The sequence below is a fragment of the Lepus europaeus genome, chromosome 6 (genome assembly GCF_033115175.1).
Source record: "Lepus europaeus isolate LE1 chromosome 6, mLepTim1.pri, whole genome shotgun sequence".
NCBI lineage: Eukaryota > Metazoa > Chordata > Mammalia > Lagomorpha > Leporidae > Lepus > Lepus europaeus.
Window position 1 is genome coordinate 60,221,620 of NC_084832.1, and position 24,600 is coordinate 60,246,219.

The 24,600-nt window shown below is 44.0% G+C and overlaps 1 protein-coding gene across 1 annotated transcript in view; it reads right to left on the bottom strand.

The window, feature by feature from the left end:
* Positions 1-11,915, bottom strand: part of HTR2A (5-hydroxytryptamine receptor 2A) — a 61,361-nt gene extending 49,446 nt beyond the window's left edge. Inside the window, exons 1-2 of the mRNA XM_062195336.1 lie at positions 10,402-11,915; positions 7,188-7,388 (exon numbers count right to left, since the gene is read on the bottom strand). Coding sequence (XP_062051320.1) covers positions 7,188-7,388; positions 10,402-10,810 — 610 coding nt within the window. The 5' untranslated portion in view covers positions 10,811-11,915. The remainder of the gene's footprint in view (positions 1-7,187; positions 7,389-10,401) is intronic.
* Positions 11,916-24,600: the final 12,685 nt, after the last annotated feature.

The window sequence follows — 24,600 nt, forward strand, 5'->3', positions numbered from 1 at the left end:
GACTTACACCAGCACTGTTCAGGCAGGTAGTTACGTGTGTGAAGACAAGAGATTGGGCCCAGCGGTGTAGGCTTGTATTCTTTGAAGCACAGATATTGAGGGTTTAGGCTAACAAGCAAATGAGACACAGCTTGGCTTTTACTTCAGAAATACTGTAGAAAACACATGATCACACTTAGCCTTTTAGGGAGGAAAAATACTCGGACTCGCGGTAACTCGATCAACCTGTGAGCTACAAATACATTTCTGAAATGAATTAACATTTCTGGAAAGGAATTGAAAGTATCATCTTTGGAGTACAACGACGTAAAAATTCTCGTTTTTCTGATACACACTGGAGCCACAGTCAGGAAATAAGGTAGCATCTATTTCATGTGGCATTAGCAAGGCAATCGTGAAGAATCTGTTTACTTCATAGATTATAGGAAGTCATGTTTATCTCTAATCACAGAAGTTAGGGTTACGAGGGGAAAACAAACTACAGAGAACCTCCAGATCATTCTAATCAAATGCCTCAGTTCTTTGTCATCAGTTTACTTAAAAGCTAGCAGGTAGAAAACTGACCTTATAGTTATGATCACTCTCAGAATTAGATGGAAGCCTTGGTGAGCAGTAAAATGATCATGTAGTAGCAGGAACCAGGAAAAAGATGGAGCAAATATCAATACCAACTGCCAGAAATCAGAGTAACCTAGGATGTGGTTATCGAGGTCATGGTTTGTTAAAACCTGGCAAACCTTGAAGATGGGTTACTTTCTCCAGGAAGGCTTCTCTAACCAGTGACACAGGTAAAACAGTTGCATTCTCTGCTTAATATTTGGGAGTTAGAATAACACACAAATGTATGCCCCAAGAGCTAGAGCAAGACTGAGCTTCCATCAGCTGGTTAACTCCACCCCCCCCTCCACCCCCAGACTACATTTCATTGCCTGGCAGTGGCCAGGAAGGAGCTCAGAACTCTAGCTAGATTGTCCCATTGGGGTGACAGGAACCCAAGTAGTTGGTTATCATCCACTGCTGTCCTGCTCACGTTAGCAGGGAGCTGGATTGGAAGTAGAATAGTAGGGACTCGCACCAGCTTGTCGATGTGGGATGTTGGTGTTGCTAGCAGTGCCTTAACCTGCTGTGACATAACACCAGCCTCAACAAACTCACTCTAAAACACAAGATCACCCAAAATGATATAATACTTAAGACACAGAAACATAAGAAAAGATCACAATTACAAGATAAAATGAGGATTAAGAGTCTCAATAGTTTGAGAGAATACAGATCCCCATACATCACCATTAGAATGACTAAAACAGCTCATAGCACACATACCACCTGAAATTTGTTTTTTTGCACTTATAAGCACTCCCCTACTTGACTGTCCTATAGTTCTAACTGAATGTTTAAGAGGTTCAAAATACCTTACAATTTAGATAATGCCAATATATCTTTTTTTTTTTAAATTTTTATTTTTGACAGGCAGAGTGGACAGTGAGAGAGAGAGAGACAGAGAGAAAGGTCTTCCTTTTGCCGTTGGTTCACCCTCCAATGGCCGCCGCGGTAGCGCGCTGCGGCCGGCGCACCGCGCTGTTCCGATGGCAGGAGCCAGGTGCTTCTCCTGGTCTCCCATGGGGTGCAGAGCCCAAACACTTGGGCCATCCTCCACTGCACTCCCTGGCCACAGCAGAGAGCTGGCCTGGAAGAGGGGCAACCGGGACAGGATCGGTGCCCCGACCGGGACTAGAACCCGGTGTGCCGGCGCCGCAAGGCGGAGGATTAGCCTGTTGAGCCACGGCGCCGGCCAAGATAATGCCAATATATCGAACAATAGCCTTCTGACTTTTCTGCTGTTCTCCAAAGTTGCTGTGGTAAACATTCCTATTTGTAGTTCTGGTTTTCCTAAAGAATAGCTTGTCTCAAGTGGGATTAGATGACATACTAATACCTTGTGGTCTAAGAGTAAATACACACTTACACATGCAGGATGTGAGCCTGCCTATTTTACTATATCCAGGACAGCACTAGGTTTTACATATTGTGGCAATCATAGGGGTGAAAATGAGTATGTATTGTCTTAAATTATGTTCCCATGACTGCTAAAGAAGCTCAACATTTTTGTTCATGAAATTACTTCAAAATGTTTCTGTAAATTGTCTGTTGGAAGGTTTGTGCTCCTGTTAAAATATAGGTGTTCTTCATATCTTAAGGATATGAACATTTGTCACTGACATAATATTTTTCTTCTATTCTGGCCACATCGATGTTTTTCATATAATTGTTTTTCTCCATAGTTTCTGCACATTTTTTACTTCATGCAAAAGATCAAGCACTTTAATTTATTTGAAAACTAAGGAAAAAACCAAGAACTGGTGTTGAGGTTGAATAGGAAAATAACCTAGTGGTTTTTCTGTGATGCTACTAGAGATGGCATTGTAGTAACTACTTGGGATAAGACTCACACTTTGCCAGTTTGTTAGACGTTGACTGAGATGTCAATTAGCTAAGTAGTTAGCAGTGATCTCATGGTGTTAAGGATCTAAAAAATGAAGCTTGGAGCACTTAAATGAAGAATACGTCAGGCTTTTATCTGAGATCATGAAGGAACACATCTGATCTAAAAGGGCAAACTCGAATTCTGACAAAAAGCCCTATTAAAATAATTTAGGGGACTATACCTGCTGAAGCTAAATTATCCTGAGTTTTCTTAGTACCCAGTATTCAACTAAGAATAAAAATTCAAACAATGTAATTAAAATTGAAAAATCCCTAGGAAGTAGAAATCCCCATGTAAGCCTTATATCTGACATAATTAAGAAAATATATGGGAAAAGCATGTGGGATCATTCCAGAAAGTAGACTATACAAAAATCAGGAAAAACCTAGAACTACAATAGTAACTGAAATTAACCATAGATGGGACCCAGCAGCAGGTTAGAAATAGCTGTTGAGAGGACTAATACTACAGGAAAACAACCTAGAAAACTACCCAGATTAAAGTAAGATTGGGAGAGGAAATGGAAACATGGGTGAAAGACCTATTGGGTACAGTTCTCACAAGTGAGGTTAGTGAGAATGGGGCAATATTTACAATATTTGAGGAGATAATGTCAATTTTCCCCAAATGACGGAAGATGTGCCACAAACTTAATTGATACGAGCCCCATTCAAAATCAAAAAACTAACCTGCACCTAGGCACACAGTAAAATTACTAAAAGTCTAAAGTGGCAAAGGGTGGCAAGAAGTTGCTACAAAGACTGATCTTGCTTCTTTATGAAAACTTTAGTTAAGCTAGAACGTTGAAATACTTCTCAGCATTGAATAAGTGGTATCTGTCAACCTTGACTATTGAGCAAAAATACACTTAAAATGAAAACATACCAAGAATAAAACTATATGATCTCGTATCAGAAGTTCTCCAGGAATAAGGAACATGAAATGAGGCAGAACCATGAAAATGAAGAAAGCAATGAACAACAGCTAAGGGTCAATTTATGACAAATACATAAAATCCAATAGAACAGCTAAAATTGTCTTTTGGGTTTTCAGAAGACACAGCAAAAAGCTAATAGGGGTAAATGGAGTTAAAATGCTCAAACTTTGCACAAGAAATGCTATTGTTTTAGATACCATCAGGATAAATAATATGAAATGAAAATAATTGGCAGTCTTCTGAATGGGAATAATGAATTAACACTTCATATACTTTTTTTTTTTTTGACAGGCGGAGTGGGTAGTGAGAGAGAAAGGTCTTCCTTTGCCGTTGGTTCACCCTCCAATGGCTGCTGCGGCCGGCGCATCGCGCTGATCCGAAGCCAGGAGCCAGGTGCTTCTCCTGGTCTCCCATGCGGGTGCAGGGCCCAAGCACTTGGGCCATCCTCCACTGCCTTCCCGGGCCATAGCAGAGGGCTGGCCTGGAAGATGGCCAACCGGGACAGGATCAGTGCCCTGACCGGGACTAGAACCTGGTGTGCCGGTGCCGCAAGGCGGAGGATTAGCCTAGTGAGCCGTGGCGCCGGCCAACACTTCATGTACTTTTAGTTTTGAAGGCAAGGAGTAGAGGAATAGTCATTTGGCCTGGTGGTTAAGACACTGCTCAGGATGCCTGTATCCCATACCAGAGTGCGTGTGTTTGAGTTAAGGTTCTGTTCTTGACAGATTTTCCACTAACGTGCATCCTGGGAGGTAGCAGGTGATGGCTCAGGTACTTGGACGTCCCTGACCCTCATGTGGGCAGCCTGAATTAAGTCTCACATTCATGGCTTCTGCCTGGCCTCAGCTGTTAGCATTTAGAGAGTTAATCAGTGAATAAGAGATTGGTCTCTTTGCCTTTCTAATCAATAAAAATTCATGAGAGAAAAGCCATCAGGATGAGAGATCTAGAGCTATTTTCTTTATAGCCTTTTGAGATTTAAGAGGCTGGTGTTGTAGTGCAGTGCCTCAAGCCAAAGCTTGTGATACAGGTATCTCATATTACAGCACTGGTTTGTGTCCTCTCTGCTTCTGATCCAGTTCCCTTTTAATGCACACGGGGAAAGCAGAGGAATGTGGTTCAAGTACTTGGGCCCCTACCACTCATGTGGAGACCTGGAGGGAGTTCCTGGCTTCAGTCTGGTCCAGCCCTAGTTGTTCAAGCCATCTAGGGGGTGAACTAGCAGATGAAAGATGTTTCTGTCACTTTACCTTGCAAATCCTGGCAGGGGAGACTAAGCTTTAAAAATTACTTCTCCTTAAATACCTTGGGTGGAAAATGGAAATCTCTTTTAATGAGGCTAGAAAATGAAGACCTGTAAGAATCATCTACCAACAGAAAAATCATCCAATCTGATATTTATGATTACATGCCAGGACTCCAAGGGCAGTTTGATTCTCAAATTCACCAAAGAAAACTTGGATATATCAATGAGTTAAAGGGGAAGAACGGATGTTAAAGTTGCCAAAAACTTTAATCACTACTTGACAAAAATAAATTGGATCAGACAAAATCAACTTGTCAATTTTGTAAACTTGACATTCATGATAAATGAACTTTGAAGACATGGCTAGTCAGATAGGCACAATCTCACTTTCATGAGGCATCTAAAATGTTGACATGGCAAACGAGCAGGGAGGTGGGGAAATGTTCAACATACAGTTAGGTTAAATCGGTTCTAATGTAGTGCATAACAAATATAATTCTGAATTGTGTTGAAACTTGCATAAACCTTACCAGAAAACACAAAAGTAACTAGAGTGAGGTGAAAAGTATGTTAAACAACTTAATTGTAGTCATTTCACAAAATGTCTAAAAAATCGTTGCACACACTAAGATCACATGACTTTGTGACATTTCAATAAAACTAGAAAAATTCCAGCTGAACTAAAGACCTAAATTTGAATCTCATAAAGCAAAGAATCTGAAAGTAATAGAAGCAGAAATGCTAGAAAAATACTTGGGCTGAGCCTCCTCAGGCCCTTCTTTAGTTCTTATCTGATCTGTGCCCTCCCCTGCCTCCCAGCCATATAGCTCACAGGCTTCTGGGACAGGGTTTATGTAAGTCCATTTTTCTTAGGTTTCCTTACTTATCTGTTGGAGCTCATTAAATGCTTGTCTCTTCTATTTCGGTAGTTGCAGTGCTCAAGAACACAGATATGTGATAAGTTTTGATGAAATAGATGAACAACACCCTTGGCCAGCACCCCCACAACCATTCTAGCATGCCTGTCTCCTGGGGCAATAGCCAGAAACAGCCAGTGACAATCTGTCTCATTCCACAGTGGACAGTGTAGGCTTTGGAGTCAATGACCTGGATTGACTCCTAGATGTGAGTGATGTCATCCTATGTAACTTGCCTCTCTGCAGCTGACTGCCTATAAGTTTCGTAGGCTACTAAGTCTGTGGCTCAGGTGCCTGGAAACTGCTAGACTTTATTACAGTATTTGTTGGGATATTGGACTATGATGGGGGAATTGCTGTGTGTGTGTGTAAAAACTTGCATTTCTTATCTGAGTGGTAGAACAACCTATGGGGGTAAAACTAGAGTAAATGTGTCAATAACTTTGCTGTTTCATTCGCACCATCCTTAATCTCCTTTTGCTCATTTTCCCCCTCTGGCAATCTGTCTTGGTGGTCCCATACCTGGGCTGTACTTCACCTGAACCAAGTCCTAGAATGCTCTTCATTGGGGTTTTATAAGCAGCTGGGACTGCAAACAGCTGTCCTTTTACTGTCACTCCTTTTAGAATGAATCCAAGATTGCACAAACTTAAACCACAAGCATCTTGTGGCAAAAACTCTGCCAGCCTCCCTCCCTAAACAATCAGAAAGATCAGGGCTTGGTGCTGGAAGGTCGGTTCTTGCCTGGTTAGCCACAAACCCACTGTACTCATGTTTCCTACTGCATCAAACGCATACAATAGGGTCTCCTGTCTACATCAAACCATGATGTGAAGTCCACAATCTAAAATGCACAAGATTTCTCAAATATGTGGAAAACATGTAAGTATGATTCATACCCATCAGAACTGAGTAATCTCAAAATAGCTTGCTAGTTGTGGGGCCTAGCACAGTTATGTCACTCTGAGTCCTGGTTTCCTTGTCTATGGAATGACTGTTGGGTGTATGACAGAAGAGCAGCCCAGGAAGAGGGTGAGTGTATGGTCAACCTAGCCAAGAGGGTTGAATCACTTGGGGTGTGGTGTCATAGCAGGAAGAGAGGCCACAGAGGCCATGGACAAGCTGAAATGCATTGCTCCTAATCAAGTTTTGCCACTTTGTTCCATCCACACCTTTTCTTTCTGAGCTATGGGATCTGGTCCCCTGGAATGTTTTTCTACACTCTAAGGCACTCTTGGTTCTTGAGTATGGGATCTGCATCCTTAGACTGACCACAGATTCAGCAGTGATAGAAAATGAGATCTCTGGGAAATACCCAGGTTTAGTGACCTTGAATGTGATTTGGGGAGAATAGTGCCATTATTCCTGTGTGTGTGTTAAACCCTACTAGCATTTGTATGATATGCGAAGCAATACACATTCACATTGGCAGGCAGTGACATAAACAGATTCCCTTTCCTAAAGCACTTATTACTATGTTGAAACACATCTTGAGACGGGTAACACAGATACGGGATGTCAGGGCTCAGTGCACTGAAACAAGTCTCTTTGGAAAGTCACACTGCCATTTCTAAGGTGATGCTGAAGCGTGTTCCCACTCACCTACAGAGATGGTCCAAACGGCAATGATCTTCAGAAAGGCCTTCGTTCTGGAGTTGAAGCGACTGTGGTGGATGGGATTCTGGATGGCCACGTAGCGGTCAAGTGAGATGGCACAGAGATGCATGATGGAGGCCGTGGAGAAGAGTACATCCAAGTAAATCCAGACTGCACAGAGCTTGCTGGGCAGAGGCCACCTGTACCCTGGGATGCAGAAGGACCATATCAGGAAGCAGTCTTGTGCCTCTTAGGATGTGTGGGTCATACCCTGCGATAAGTTTGTCTCGGACAGGCAGGGGTGATGGCAAAGGCAATGCAAGGAACAGCGCTTGCTAGCAACTGTCTTTAACTACATTAAGATCCCGCTGGCTGTGAATAGGGGGTTTGCAAGTTTCTAATACCTGAAATTGTGTCAGTGTGGTGTGGCAAATTCAAATTGTCCCTCTTGAGGGGCCTTTTCTTTTCAAGATTCATTTGAAAGAATTGGGGGAGACAGGAATCTTCCATTTGCTGGTTCACTCCCCAAAATGGCTACAATAGCCAAGCCTGGGCCAGGCAGAAGCCAGGAGCTGCTTCTAGGTCTCCCACGTGGATACAGGGGCCCAAGTATTTGGACAATCCCCTGCTTTCCCAGACACATAAGCAGGGAGCCAGGTCCCAAGTAGAGCAGCCAGGTATCAAACCAGCACCCATATGGGACTCCAGTGCTACAGGCGGCCACTTGACCCACTACATCACTGTATTGGGTCTTGACAATTTATGTCAAAAGGATGACTTGCCTCTGTTTTTCCTCCATAACTCTGCCTTTCAAATCTTAGTTTGACTTAGAGGACCCCAAAGCATGTACATACTTTGTTAGTACAGCTTCCACACTGTACTGCTGTTATTTATCTATACATGTATTTCTCCAGATTGTAGGTCCCTAAAGTTATGTACTATCTCTTAGCCATTGAGTACCATAGTCCAATCCCATACAGTGATGGTAAAGATGGTGCAAGATGATAACTAAAAATCCACACTGGGAATATGTCTTTGTTCGGAAGGGTAAGAGATATTCTAATAATGCTGTTAGTACTAAACTCGTATTTTGAGTGTGAGGGGATGAATTGAAGAAAAGCATGGATGTCTTTGTTCTGAGTTGCTTTTTGGAGGCAGTTGTTCACAAACTTGAGTGAGCAACAGCTTAGATGGCTGCTTAAAACGGGCTGCTGCACCTGCCACAGAGGTTCTGATCCAGTGAGGCTGGGGCGGGCCCAAGCTAATTTTTTTTTTTTCCTTACAGTAGGTTCCAGGTGATGGTGATGTCAACTAGTTCACGATCCTACGTTGAGAGCTGCTGCTTAAGGCAGTGTTTCTCATCCCTGGTTGCACTGTCAGTCAGCAGGCTAGCCTTAGGGTAAGTCCTTATGCCCAGGCAAAGAGTAGCCCAGGGAAATCATTTCAGGAGGATGGGAAGATGTTGGTTCCAACCATAAAGTGTTAAAAATCTCCCCAGACAACTCCAGTATTAGGTGCATGATGGCTCACCTGCTGTACTAGAAAGTAGGGTATACTTTATGCACGTAAGCAAAGTGTCCTTCTTTGGTTTGAGTTTTGGAAGGGAATCGATGGCTATATAGACATTAATCCTGATAACCGTAGAAACAGTGGGGGTTAGCTCTGCCTGCATGTAAGAAGGAAACTTACAAAGCATACTTTCTATTACAGACCTACAAAGCTGAACAAACTTCCACATACAATTCTGCTTTCCCTACCACACAAATGCTACCAGGGTTATTTAGACAAAGGGTGAAGGATACAAGCCTACTTCAGACCCTTTCAGTTAAAACGCAAAGAACTTGAATTTAAAAACAAGCCTTCAACACTGCCTGGAACGGAAGCTGGCTCCTCCTGTTCGGATCTGATGTCTGCTGTTGGAGGGGCTTTCCCCTACCAGGAGGTGGCGGAGGCCTAGATAAGGAAGGGGCACTTCCTTGAGAGAGGTGGCTCTGGTCTCCAGAACGGGTGGCACCCTGGCTGGAACAGGCTAAGTGCAGAGCAGCTGCCGCAAGGGGGCGCCGTTGCACCCCGAGTGGGTGGTACCAGGGGTCATGACTGCCTTCTTGCAGCCGTTCCTGTCTAAGCCACCCCTCTGAGTTGGATTCCGAAGTGGGGCGGGGTTTTGGGCTGCGAGGACCTCTTTCCAGCAAGTCTGGGAAATGACAAGCAAATTTAATGAGATCACTCGGATGTGATACTTATGGTCAAGGTGGCAGTGGGGGTGGGGCTGGCTTTGCTATGCGCAGCAGCCCTGAGCAAAACTGTCTGCCCTCCTTCATCACACACGCTTCAGGGTTGGGATGATTTTTTAAAAAAAATCTAACCTGTTAGCCCCCTCAGACTTGCCCAACTAATCAAGACAGCCCTTGGAACCTGTACCTGAGCTCTGGGTGACTGGTGATGTTTCAATTGTCTGGCTCTCAATCTGGCTGTGTTTTTCAGCATTTGGAGAGAATATCATGTTCTTTTCCTTGCTGAAGTCGTCCCAGTGTTTACTGACTTTGCTGTGAGGTTTGCCTATTTGAAAACTGGAAATGAAAGCGAGACGGTCTCATCTTCCACTCTGCTCTATCCCAGAAAGGAGGCGTTGACACACATGCATTTTTAAGGAGTTGGGGGTATAACTCAAAGGCACGCTCTCATACTGGCTTCTTTGGGCAGGGAACAGTTAGAACGGGAGTAATCCACTTAGGCTAATTGGGGACTCCTCCTGTAGCATTCAGTCCATTCCACTGCCAGTGCTCTTCCTGCAAATGCTCCAAGCTAACTGGAAAGGTTGGGCCATTCTATGAAAAGTGCGGAAAACTGTGTGACAAAGATAAAACTGCGCTCGCTTGAAGGCTGACTGGGAGTATAAAGGCACAAACAAAAAGTGGATTCAAAAGGACAGGTAAGTTACTGCTTTAAGACTGTGTTGGGTCATTTCTACGTGAAAGATTTTGAAGTGTAAAACTTCATAACCTCTACAAAATGCACATGTTTTCAAGCACCAAACTAATCACAGATCTGAGTTTCTTCCGTGAAACCCCATCTTAGAGTAAAAACCAAGTAAATGGTACAGCATGGTAAACCCTAGTCTATAGATGAGCCTTCTGCCCAGTTTGTCCCCCGTGTCTTGAGGCATGCACATGCTGCACGTGACCAGCGTGGGTCCGGCTGGGAAAGTGGTGCCACTCACCGTAGAGGATGGTTAACATGGACACGGGCATGACTAGGAACCCCAGCAGCATATCGGCTATGGCAAGTGACATCAGGAAATAGTTGGTGGCGTTCTGCAGCTTTTTCTCTAGGGACACAGCCATGATGACGAGGATGTTCCCAGCAATGGTTAGGATGATCACTACAGCTGTCAATAAAGCAGACCAGTTTTTTTCCTGGAGACGGAGGAAGGGGAAACATGGTGGTGAGAGGCACCCTTCACAGGAAAGGTTGGTGCGGTTTTCGGAGTCTACTGTCCAGTTAAATGCATCGGAAGTGTTGGCTTCTCCGGAGGAAACGTCTTTACTGTAGAGCCTTGTGTCATCGCTTAATTGCATTAAAGAGTTCATGGAGCTCAAAGAAGTGTTTTCTTCACACAGCATATCCATTTCCGAGCCGCAGCGGGCAGCAGCTGAAGTGTAGAGAGATCGCTAAGTTACAGCCTGTGCTGGCCATTCATCTTCGTCCCTGCACTCTGTCACACTGACGCTGTGGGGCACGCTGCGATCCTCTGGCTGCCTGCCCCTCGCCCATTATTACGGTAATGGAGAGCCGAGGTGGCGCTTCCTGTGTCCCCTGTTCCAGCAGACTCCAACGTCGGCTTTGATCTTAACGCAAAGGACGGACGACAAAACAGGATGAACTTTGAGCAGAAGATGCGGAGTTGTTCAGCCAGGTTGTAGAGTTTTCAGCTTCTGGGGAGAGACCCTGGCTAAGAAAGTTTTGTAGCTACTAAGAATTGGGTTTAATCCTGTCTCCCGCTATCAGTTACACCGATCACACTAGATTGAGTCATCTCAATATTGAGACAGCAGGCAGTGCAAAACAGCAGGGATGCACGCAGTGTACGGAGAAAGTCAATTAAAAAAACAACCAGTGGTAATCCCATAGTAATTGGATATATTTCTCGTTCGAGTTCTCAGTCTTGGGCTGAATTGCCACAGCTGCCGTCAGGAATTTCAGCTTGCACTGTGCTGTTTCCTTAATAAAAGGAAAGGGGAAACATCTCTGAAGATCAGCAGATAACTTTCCACGCTAGAAATTCTCATCAAATTGATGGCACTGTGGCCAAGCATGATTTCAAACCAGAAAATTAGCAGTATGGGAACTTACATTATCTTCAGATCCACACAGTAGGCACGCTGGGCTATTAGGTTCCTTGCTGCCTCTCGCATAGTAATGAAGCCGGGCTGAGCTTCCTCCAGCAGCAGATGAGAGTTAATTTGATTTCTGTTTTTTTTGCTGACTTCCAAAACTGCATGCGAGACCGGAGCCAGTTCCAGCACTGTGAGTTCCGTGTTGGCTTCCTCTGCCACCGCTCAGTCAGATCCTCCCGCCCTGTGCGGCTCGCTCAGCTGGCGCACGGCACGAAATCGCTCCGGAGCCCCCCTCAAAGTCGCACAAGAGAACCGCATGGGAAAGTAGGCACAGACGTCAGCATCAAGGGGGCTCCTGGTTTCCAGGGGGATGAAACGGCCCTCTGGCTGCCTCCTTCCCTTGATTAGACCTCCCTCTGTCTGTGTCACAAACTGCAAGGTAGCAACAGCCAGTGAGGGCAGACCAAACCGGCTTTTTTTTTTCCCTTTCCTCTCACCCTCTCCTTGCTACATGCTATCACTGGGAAGCTTTTTGCTTTAAAAAGAAACTGGAAACAAGGACTTGAATGCAGACTTGTGATGAGGCAGATAAGCTATGCTGTGATGTGTCCGGTTGAGGGGTGCAAAGTGTTGAGCAGAACAGCAATCGGGCTTTGGGATGGATGTCTTGAAAGCGTTAGAAGCCTACAGATCTCCCATCCAAAGCCAACAGGGCTGGTGGCCAAGGTGGAATTACTGACACGGGCAGCATGGGCTCGGAGTGGCTAAGCAGATCTGTGACAATAACCCTGATGAACGAGGAAGTTCTACTTTGACCATTAAACATGCCGTTCCACTGGCTGGCTTTGGCAGAAATCCGCCGTCTAGATCCTCACACGGGGTAGCAAGTAAGCTTGGCAGAAATAATGCTGGTGACTATGTGCTTCACTTGTAGAAGTGTGCTGCCTGGGAGGTGTCTCAGGAAGGCAGACAGATCTTAACCTACAGATGCAGAAAGGGGCTCTTTGCTGAATCCTTGGGGTTTTCTACACTCCTACCCATCACCTTAACATTCACCCTGGGCACACCCAACTACTCATGCCTGCCACGTGTTGGTGGCTGAATCTGTTCTTTCCTAAGACAAAGTTCCAGATCTACCCATCCCACTGCCCTCTGGACCTTTCCCTCTGTAGCCAGGAAGACCTTGACCTCCTGAGCATCCATGGCCATTCTCCACTCTGTCAGGGGCTTTTGCCAGTCATTGTCCTGGTTAGCGGAAGCAGCATCTCTACACACGGCTGCCGGTTGGTCACCGCTTCTCTTTCCCGCTGCCAGGTCTCCAGCAACCTCCAGTGACGCCTCGAGCTGTGTATTTCTCACGACTCTTCTGCCACAGCCCACAGCTGCCATACTTTCGGTGAGGGCTGCTGCAGCCACTTGCTAGGCTGGTGCACTTGTTTTTCCCCTCGCTGCCCTGTTCCCATCCTCCTCTGCATCACATGAGAGCCCTGGGGAACAGTTGGCCAACAGCACAGTCTACAGAGTGGCAGGTCCTTGGTATTGAATGTGGTTCTGTAGCTGTAAATAGAACCCCAAGCAATCTAGTTTCTTGCTTCAAAGCTCAGCCTTGTCCATTGTAAAATGGGATAATGGTGGTACCTTCCTCACGAGACTGTTAGGAAGCTAAAATGAGAGTCAATTACTTAGTTTGTGTTCTCCTTACAAGATGCTCTCAATACTAAGCATTTACTATTCAGTATTTCAAAGGCAGAGACAGATTGTATATCCACTGGTTCCATTTCCCAAATAACCACAACAGCCAAGTCTGGGTCATGCCAAAGGTAGGAGCCAGGAACTTGATCCAAGTCTCCCATGTTAGGGGCGGGGACTTGAGTACTTAATGTATACCATGGTAGGCAGCAGACTCTAGCTTCACAGGAAACTGGATTGGAAATAGCCCGAACTCTGGCCTTGATAGACATTTTTACTCTTAATATTATATTAAATACAAACATAATGTCAATCATTACTCAACTGCCGTAGGGCACATGTTTCCTTTCTTATCCACTTGTCCTGTTTGCCTAACTACTCAGGCTTGTACTCTTCTCTGCCATTTGTAGCCTATTGATAGATTGAAGCTGGGTGTTTCTGATAACTACATGTTTGAACTGAAATTTCTCTGTTTGGAATGCTCTTGCTCTCCAACTGCTGTCTCCACCTGAGTGACTCCTGCTCACTCTTGAAAGCTCAGTTCCAAAGTGATCTCCTGGAGTACCAGAGCTGCTACTCACTATTTCTGACCTTAAGTTATTTAATCTCTCTGGATTTTAGTTTCTTCACCTAAAATATGGACTACTAACACCTCGAGGACTGACTTGAAAGCTAAATATATTTCCCTGCGTGTATTGCACATTTTAAGCACTCAGTAAAGTTCAGTTGTTGCTTTTCTTATTGTTAATAATTTACTAAGCTTTCTGTGGCCTTCTTCCCCAGTGGAGATGAAGACCACGGCATCTTCTGCAGTGTTCTGTTGAAACACGCATTACGTTGTATGTCAGCACCATGTAAGTGTGGACTGTGCCCTGATCAGTTGAGTGTAGAGTTGTTGCCAAGATGTTTGCTCAATGAGTGGTTCACAATCATCTGTTTAGCATATCTGTATTTATTGTTGGACTTCTTACTCATCCTTAACTTCTAATGCAAATTTTTCTCAGAAGGTCTTCAGAACATGCATTTTGAATGTCAGCATATATTGAAAGCAGATTTGGGGAGAACCCTAGAACTGAATAGTTTAGGAGGAATACTAACTTTAATAAAGGGAAACACAATTAAAAATACTCAAGTGTTAGAAATTACTCTAAATTGTGAATTTTTAAATAAAGATTTATTTATTTGAAAGTTGGACTTACATAGAAAAAGAGAGGTCTTCCATCCGCTGGTTCACTCCCCAATTGGCTGCAACTGCTGGAATTCTGCCGATCTGAAGCCAGGAGCCAGAATCTTCCTCTGGGTCTTCCCATGTACGTGCAGAGGCCCAAGGAGTTGGGCCATCTTCTACTGCTTTCCCAGGCCATAGCAGAGAGCTGAATCGGAAGTGGAGCAGCTGGGACTCGGGCAGCGCCCATATGTGATGCCTGCACGGCAGGTGGTGGCTTTACCAGCTATACCACAACGCTGGCCCTGTGATAAGATTTGTGTAAAGAACTTGTAGTTTTCAGAAGTCTGATGTTCTCAGGCCATACTTCCTTATAACCAGTAGCTAGGCTTCTGGTCATGGCAAAAACCACAGTGAGTTTCTTGTTTGGTTTGCACTGTGAAATTTGGTGACCTAAAATTACTTGTACTTTATGAATACTTATAGGTGATGCCAATGGACACAACCTTAGCCCTTTGCTACTGACTCCTAAACAGAGCTTGTCTACAAATAGCATAGGAATTTGATTTTTGTATGAATGTTTCTTGCGGATCAGATACTAGCCGAGTTTGGCACAGGAGTGCATCGGCTGCTTTGGTGGAAACTGGGATGTGCTATCCCGCTGCCCCTTCAGGACCTAGGCAACCAGTCTCCCTGCTGTTGGAAGGGTTGGTAGCTGATGTTTCTCGGCAGATTTTCCCTGTGGAAATTAACCCGAGACCACCTTGCCTACGTTTATACTCTTTGCCTGTGGCAGCTGGCATAAAATGAATGGTCTGTTAAGGTAGACTTGGACCCTTCATATCTTAAGGCTACACGGCTTTCAGAGTTCTTCGTGGGATCTATTGGGCCATTGTCATGACTGAATCACAGATGCTTGCTCAGTCTTGTTTCCGCTTTCCCCCTGTGGGTTTTGAGAATCCTACACACAATTCTGTCTCAGCTTTGTGAGGAATCCAACCTAAGTAAGACCTATGTTTACAAACTTCGGTTTTATGCCATTGTATACTTCTGGAGGAAGTGGATGCCTTACAGAGAACAGAAAGGCAAGTGTTGTGTACATGTTGATGGGAGTTTTTCCTTGTTGCAAACTTGCTCTTCAATAGATAAGACTTCACTGCTTAATTATTGCCAGAAGGAATTTAAAGTCCACATTTCCAAACTAAATGTTGAGTTTTGGGCACGAAAATTCTGGTACTTATGTCTTCTATAGGAGCGTATTTTGCATCTAGTTTGATCTGGAGAGTTGAGCAGAAAGTGATTGCCTGAAGTTAGATGTGGACTATTTTTTACAATGACATTTGTGACTTTTTCCTATGCTACAGTTGTTGGGTTTCTGAAACGTTAGTGCCTGACAGATGTTAGTATGTATGTGGGAAGTTTTTTCCTTGAGCAGTGGAATGTGACACATCCTGTGTACTATAGCCTCTGCTTGGAAATACAGTGTACCTTGCATGAAAAGGCTGTGAGATCCTACAGTAAAGAAACTTATTTCTCGCTGTTCCTATTCCAGAAGACTTATAGAGCACTTTGAGTCTTAAAACTGAATTCTGCTTGACATTCATAAAAACACATGTGTCTCTAAATATACAGTTGGGATCTTGATAAAGATACACTTGTATACTCATGACCCCAATCCAAATATCTGCTGCTTACTTCACTTCTGAAAGTTCCTTCATATTCTTTTTGAACCTTTACTTAAGTGGAAGTACGTAGGATATGCTTGTTTCGTGTCTGCCTTTGCTTCCTCACAGTAGGTCTGACATTCACCTGTGTTACTGTGAGTAACTTCATTAATGGATGAGAAACTGGTAAATGGCTTAGAATTTTGGAAAACAACACTATTTTTGTTTAAAGGAGAGCATGGTTGATAGTGTTTTATCTTCTTTGCTTTGTAACTTCTCAAGGCAGCATTAATCTACACTCAGTTGACTGTACCTGACTTGTTCTAAACTGGTTGCATAGAATTCTGACTCTATGTTCTTTAAGATTGTGTTGGAGACTTTGGTCACCTAAATCTTAACAGTGGTTTCAGGATAAGAAAATACTCGGAGAATTTCCTGTATGACAGGAAATCCATCACTTTATTTGGATGCTCCAATTCTTAGATTTGGAACAAGCCAGATCACTTGGCCACTGTGTGCCTGGAACATATCATGTTTTGAATTGTCTTCTGTTATGCCAGTGGTTTTTATCTAAAGAAACTACTTGAGATTAGCTAATGACTGTCGTCTTTTCCTAAAACACTTTTACTGATGTTCATATTGTATAAAAGGCAGAGATGGATATTTTCATCTGCCGAAACTCTCACCAAATGCCTGCAACTGCCTGGCCAAGGCCAGGATTCAGGAACTCAGTTGGAGTCTTCCATGCAGGGGGTAGGTATTCAACTATTTTAGCCGTTACTGCTGCCTTCCAGGGTGCCCATTAATGGACAGCTGGAATTGGCAGAGCTGGGATTTGAACGTAGGCACTACAAGGTGGGCTGCATGCATTCTGAATGATTTCTTGACTACTGTGCCAAACGCCCACTGTGCCATCTATCTTAACAGTAAAGTTTAGTTTAACAATACATACTAACTTAATAGAGCTTAAATTCTTTTTATTTCTCTTATTTGAAAGGCAGAGCAACGGATCTCCTACTTACTGGCTCACTCCTCAAATGCTAGTGGAATCTAGGGCAGGGCCAGGCTAAAGACAGAATTTGGGAACTCAGTATAGGTCTCCCAAGTGGGTGGCTGGGATGCAAGTACATGAGCCATCACTTGTTGCCTCCTATGGTATGCATTAACAGGAAGCTAGAATAGAGAGTGCAGCCAGAACTAGAACTTGGGTAATGCCATATGGAATGAGTGTTCTAGGTGGTGTCTCAACTGTTCTTCCAAATGCTTAACATAACTTTTAAATGTGTGTGCGTGTGCATGTGTTTGTGTGTCATAGAGAAAGTTCCTGTCAGCTGGTTTACCCCCACATATCTGTAATGCCTGGGCTGAAGCCAGGAGCTGGAACTCAGTCAAGGTCTCCCTGTGTGTCAGGGACCCAACTACTTGAGCCATCGCTTCCTACTTCCCAGTGTACACATTAGCAGGAACCTAGAATTAGAAGTGGAATCCGCACTCAAACCCAGGCAACCTGATAGGGGATATGGGTATCCCAAGCAGTCTTAGCCACTAGGCCAAAGGCCTGACCCTAACATAATTGTTGAGTGCTGTGGTAAGCACTTTTAGGTGCTGAGTAAATCATGAGGGTTAATAATGTTCTGACTGTGAACTTGGCCACTCAGTTGGTAGTAGTGTGGATAGTATAAGATTTAAGGAAGATGTCAGCTTGACAGTCAACGGAATGTTGATGGGATTGAAATATGTGGTGCTGGCTGAGACCATCTAAGAGTGAGTGGGGAGAGACAGGGAAGAGGTCTGGCTATATTTAAATATTTAAAGGGGGGTATGGAAGAACCAGTCAGAGGGACACAAAGAAGTCACTTAAGATTTGGGGTTGGCCAAATGTGTGGATAATGTCCACATGGAATAATGTCCAAATGTCCTTCATGGAAAAAGGACTGTGGGTTGGCTTTTTTTTTTCTTGTAGAAAAATCAATTCTGTCATAAATACTCCAATTTGCTGTCTTACTTAGGAGTAAGCTTAGCTACATGTGGCAAAAATCCCATAATACATTAAGCAGAACATTTGCCCTTCTTCACATGGAGTTTGCAGGTGGTCAATCCAAGGCTGACATAGTTATCAGGAAATGGGACACAGTCTTGCTGCTCTACCATACTTGCAGTGAAGGTTTGTGATAACAATATGGATGTGGCACTCCAGCCATCTTGTCCATGTTCTAGCTAACAGGGAGAAAAGAGGTTTCCCATCATCTTTGGTATCACGTGACACTTCTGCTTGTTCTTATTGGGTGGAATGTGACCACTCTAGTTCTACGTTGGAAGGAAGGGGTCTGGAAGTCTTCATTCCAACTGGCTGTGTACAGATTATAGATCAAAAAGCTTATTAAGAAAAGGAGAACCAGGCTGGTGCTGTGGTGTAGTGGGTAAAGCTGCCACTTGCAGTGCCGGCATCCTGCATGGGTGCTGGTTCAAGTCCTTGCTGCTTCACTTGTGATCCAGCTCTCTGCTATGGCCTGGAGAGCAGTGGAGGATGGCCGAAGTCCTTGGGCCCCTGCACTCCTCGTGGGAGACCTGGAAGAAGCTCCTGGCTTGAATTGGCCCAGCTCTGGCTGTTGCGGCCAACTGGGGAGTAAGCCAGTGGATGGAAGACCTTGTCTCTCTGCATCTACCTCTAACTCTACCTTTCAAATAGATCTTAAAAAAAAATTGAAGTTGAGAAACAATAGCAGCCTTTGCCATAGACCTCTAAGATACTATGTCAAGGTGGTTGAATATAGGAGGCAGAAATGGGGTAGGAGGTATACATTAGAGTCATCAGCCAATGGAGGTAGCATTTATAGTTCAATGTGTTTTCTTGCCATAAAATTGTAAAGTTGGTTGTTAAGCATATTTTATTATATACTTATAGGTTGGAGCTCTACTTGTTAGCTTCTACAACAATCCACATCCCTTGGCTTGTGGCCCTCCCCTTCATTGCTGTAGTTGACAAGTGAAGATTGAGTCCCCATGATGCCATCTCCCTGGCTCTTTGCAGCAGGGAGAAGTTCTCTGCTTTTGGGTATTCATATTGATTAGATTGGGCCCACTTGGAAAGTTTATATGCTCTCTGCATCTCAAGGTTCTTATGTTAAACTTGAATGACATATTTGTTGAAGTATACATATTTACAGATTTGGGACATGATTCTACCCCCATCACAGTAATTTAAGAAACAAAGGGTATAATAGGGAAGAACAGAGGTCCTGGAAAAAGTAGGGCAACACTGAAACATTAAATTTCATAAGAGATGAGAAAATAGGAGGACTTAGCAAAAACTTCCTTGAAGTGATGACAGGGAGAACTTGATGTCCTAGTGTCCAGGGAGAAGGGTTTCAAGAAACAAGTTGGAGCCAGCATTGGGGCACAGCGAGGTATGAGCACAAGTTCAAGTCCCAAGGTTTCTGGGAAAGCAGTGGAAACTGGCTAGAGTGCTTGGATCCTGCCACCCATGTTGGGGAGGGACCTGGATGGAATTTCAAGTTCCTGTGGCCATTTAGGGAGGAAACTAGTGGGTAGAAGCTAGCTAGCTAGCTAGCTAGCTTGCTCCTTGCTCACTTTTTCCTTTTTCTTTAACTCTGCCTTCTCAAATTTTTCTTAGTTAGCTGAGAAGTTTTATATCTTTGCTTTCACCTTAGATTCTCAATGCTGAGTCCATTAGATTTTTGGTGACCTTAATCGTGGTTTGACAAATGTTAAGATGTGCAAAACAAGATGATAAAGAGCAGGGAGAATGCTGAGAGAATGTGAGGAAGGGGATACATTTAATAAAGCAAGTGTTATCCAAGAAGTATAAAGCATGGGAGGGGATTGGGATGCAGAGGATTTTTTTTTTTGGTCCAATAATGAACCATGCATGTAGCTGGGGGAGAGTGTTCGAGACAGAAAACAGCAAGCTTCTCTGCAGAGAGGCCTTGAGATGGAGACAGGACTTAAAAGTTTGAGGAACAGCCAGGATGCCATGTGTGGCTGTAGTAATGTGAGTGAGGGTAGGGTTTGAGATCAGAGAGAGCTTTATGTAGATGATGGAGAGGATTTGCCATTTTCTCATAGCAAGCTTGGAAGACATTTGATTCTAGCCAGGGTGAACCATGCCATAATTTACATTGAAATAGATGACTCTGGCCACTTTATTGAATAGAATGGCTAAGGAGTAGGTAAGAGGAAAGGAAGTAGGGATCTCTTTCAAATGAGAAATGGTGGTGGTTTAGACTACGGCAGGGACTCATGGTTTGTGAGAATTGGATTCCATATGTTTTAAGGTAGAGGAAGAGAACCTGATAGAGGATATAGGATATGAGAAACACAGAACACAAAGATGGCTCTGAGGGTTTTAGAATTTAACAGCAGGGAAGATGAGTTCTTGATGGAACTATGAAGAATTCAGGAGGAAGTGGTTTTGGGTGACCAGTTTTGGGTGTGGTAAACTTGAGCTATTTTAAGGACATAAAAACAATAACACAGCCTAAAAAATAAGAGCCTGGAATAGAGAGGTCCAGAGTGCAGTTGTAAACTTGAACATTCTGAAAACAAGATTGCCTAGGTATCTGAGAGGGGCAGTCTGAGTGAATGATGCCAGGAGCATGTCTGTGTTCTGAAGGGAGGAAGTTACGAGGAGCCAGCACAGGAGACTGGTGGGGATGGCGAGCAATAAGCAGATAAGGTGGTAGGCCAGGAAGGCAAGAAAATAAAGTATTACCAGGAGCAGAGGCCAATCAAAATGCTATGAAGACTTAAAGAATCATGTACTTGAAGCATATTTCATTATGTAGGGAGCTATGTATGACCAATGTTGAATAATAGCATAGGATAAAATGTATGGACTATGATCTCGGCTTAAAAAAACTTTACCCAAACTGATAGAAAATCTGTGAAAATACTAAGCAATTTCATCTTGGTCAAGGGATTGTGAATTTTTTTCACTATGATTATTTTGGATTCCTGTAAACTTTACAAAGCATGTAAATGTTATCTTTCTGAAGATTAACTTTATTAAACAACTGCAGGTTAAGGGAATAGAGCCAGGGTGGCTTTGTATTCTATTTATGACTGGGGTACCCTGGTGAGATTTTCAAACAGCTTATTCTCTTGAGGCATAGCAGTTGGACTGATCAGGACTTCTATTGGCAAATGGTAGAATTCTAATTCAAAAAACATCAAAGATTCTCATGTAACTGAGGAGTGCAGGGGTGGAAGTATCTTCAGGCCCAGCTGGATCTCGTGGCCGAAAGGATCTTATTAGGGCTGTGTTTCTCAGTCTGAACCAGTCTCCCTCTCATTGGAGAGGGAGCTCTTCCTGTTTTATATAGATAGATGCCTTCCTTCAAGTTGCTGGGGCAGGTAGCTTTCACAGTTGTGACTTCACATCATTGCAGTTTGTGAAACAGGATCGAACTTTGTGATGTTAACTTGCTAATTGTAGGGAAGACCCTGGTTGTCACATGCCCATCTCTGACCCACTCGTGGTGCAAGGGGAATCTAACTTGGATGCCCACTCCTGTGGGGAGGTGTCATGGCAACACGTTGGGCCATCTTTGTTGGGACTATATAGAATGGATCCTTCCTCAAGCAGAGATCTCTGCCCAGGCGAGTAACGTGACTCAACCTATTAGTAGAAGGCGCTATTTGCTTCTTTCTTTTTTTTTTTTTTCCATTCTGCTGTCTCAGTCTCACTTAGATGCTTCATATGTCATCACCTTGACTTGAGGTCACCTGGAGACCATTGAGTATATTTTCACTTTAGAAGTAAATAGCACTTCAGTCAGTAGGTGACCTAAAAGTGTATTTTTTGAAATAGCTAGATATAGTAGGCATGACCTAGGTTTGGGATAAATGAATATACTAGATTGTTATTACAGAATGAGATAACCTTTCATAAGAGTGCAGGACCATGAGGTAAAATACTTCTGACGAGTCCCACAGAATTTCCCTTGGAAAATTTTTCAGGTGTCTATTAGTAAAAATTTTAAACAGACATCTGTCCAAGATCTAAAATGTTGTTCTGGCACCAACTATTAGGTGCCCATGATATTCTTGGCAAATTTAATACTTGTAACTTGGGCACGTGGTGAACCAGATTGGAGAGCTTGGTTTGTGATGGTTGTGTTGGTTCTGTTTATCTGATCAGAGCTATGCCCAAAAGCATGAATCCCTCCTCTGAGCCTAGCTCTGGTCCCCACCAAATGCTGTGGGGACCACAGGGGTTGCAGCAATGATGGCTGAAGTGTTTCCTCAGAAGAGGAACCCTTTGGTCTAGCTTAACCAAATCGCCCTGTGAGAAAGCAGTGAGGAAGCAAACACAGCTAACAGGAAGAGAATGGGAGCTCAGTAATCACAGGATGGCTTTCTAATCTCTGCTCTTTCTGGTGAAGGTTTCATCTTCTGGGCTGGATGGCCTAACTCAACTCTAGGTCTTACCCCTTGTTGGTGTTCTCACTCCTATGTCCTGAATGCTGGTGAGAGGAGGGGGAAAAAGTCTTGAAATTTATTTCTAAAAATTTTATTTACATTTACTTGAAAGGCAGAGACAGAACAAGAAATCTGTCTGCTGGTTCACGCCTCCAAATGCTTACAACAACTGGGGCTGGGCTATGCTTAATCAGGAGCCCAGAACTTGACCTGAGTCTCCCAGGTGGGTGGCAGGGACCCAAAGAGTTCACCTTAAAACCTACTGCTTTCCAGGGTCTGCATTAGCAGGAAACTGGAATTGGAAGCAGAGCCAGCTTTCAAACCTTGATATTCTTTTTTTTTGTTATTTTTATTTATTTATTTTTTTGACAGGCAGAGTGGACAGTGAGAGAGAGAGACAGAGAGAAAGGTCTTCCTATGCCGTTGGTTCACCCTCCAATGGCCGCCGCGGCCGGCGCACCACGCTGATCCGAAGGCAGGAGCCAGGTGCTTCTCCTGGTCTCCCAAGCGGGTGCAGGGCCCAAGGACTTGGGCCATCCTCCACTGCCTTCCCGGGCCATAGCAGAGAGCTGGCCTGGAAAGAGGGGCAACTGGGACAGAATCTGGCGCCCCGACCGGGACTAGAACCCCGTGTGCTGGTGCCGCAAGGCAGAGGATTAGCCTACAAACCTTGGCATTCTGATAGGGTTTGTTCCTCTGTAGTTCAGTAGGCTGGCTCAATAGTCAGCCTTAAGTGCTGTCTGTCTTGGGAGTATACCAGCATAACAGAAAAACTAAGTTCTCAAACTCAAGAGGCCATTTCTGAAACATGAGGTATTCTTCCTTTTGTGTACATGATACCAATTAAGGCAGTTAAGTTCCTCTAGGCCTCTTAAAAATATCTGATGGGGTCCTAGAAATCTCCGAAATGGATCAAGATATTTTAATTTGGCTTCTCATAAGAGTATAGTATACATTAAGATTCTTGTGTCTATTATGCATGAAGAGGGTGTGCATGTATGTCAGTGTGCCTGTGACAATCAGCTCCAGTCTCAGTAAAAATAAGTCACGTGGTTCATTTGTTAATGAATGACCAGAGTTACTTTTTTTCTTGAGTTCTGACCTTGAGGTGGAAGTCTAGTATTCCCAGATCCTCTCAAACTGATGAAAGTAGATGAGGGATTCTGGAGTCTTGGACCAAGAAGGCCAGTCGGGCTTTAAACCACACATGGGAAGAGAACTGAAGTTGATCAGCTCGCCGCTGTCACCGACTTTGGCTGCCACACACAGCACCTCCTCAAACTTGGTCCTCTTTTATTTTTATTATTTTTTTTAAGATTTTATTTATTTGAGAAGTAGAGTAACAGTGAGAGGGAGAGACAGATGTCTTCCATCTGCTGGTTCACTTCTCAGATGCCCCAGTGGCCAGAGCTGCACCAATCCGGAGCCAGGAGCCTTCTCCAGGTCTCCCACATCGATGTAGGGGTCCAAGCACTTGGGCCATGTTCTACTGCTTTCCCAGGCCACAGCAGAGAGCTGGATTGGAAGAGGGGCAGCTGGGACATGAACCGGTGCCCATATGGGATGCCGATGCGGCAGGCAGAGGATTAACCTACTGTGCCATGGTGCCGGCCCCGGTCCTCCCTTCTCAAGCACACTTTATCTTCTGTCCTAGAAGTGCCCTTCTGTGTTCTTGGTGTCCTGTCACTAGGTGACCATGCTCATACCTAAGTGGTAGCCATTGCTCCTGGGTTACCAGATCATGGCAGATGACTTGGTTCTGGAGATCTTCCCCAGAACCACAAACACTATGATCCCGTAGGCTGTGAATTCTCGGAGGGTTTCTGAAGGAGTTTGGACAAATACATTTCAGAAGGTTTTAGTAAACATAGCATGAGTTGACTTTGTCCTTTTTGGTTTCTTCCAATCCTGATACTATTAGATTCTGTGAATCTAAAACAATCGAGTACAGTATAACTTAAATTTGGTCTTGATTGAATTTTTAACGACAGAAGATGAATATTATAAAGTTAGATCATATAGAAGGGTCTCTTCCAATGATACTGTCCCACTTGATACTGCTCCAAATACTTTGTTTGCATGGGCAGGGGCATCTGTATACCTATGATTGCATGTACAAGTAT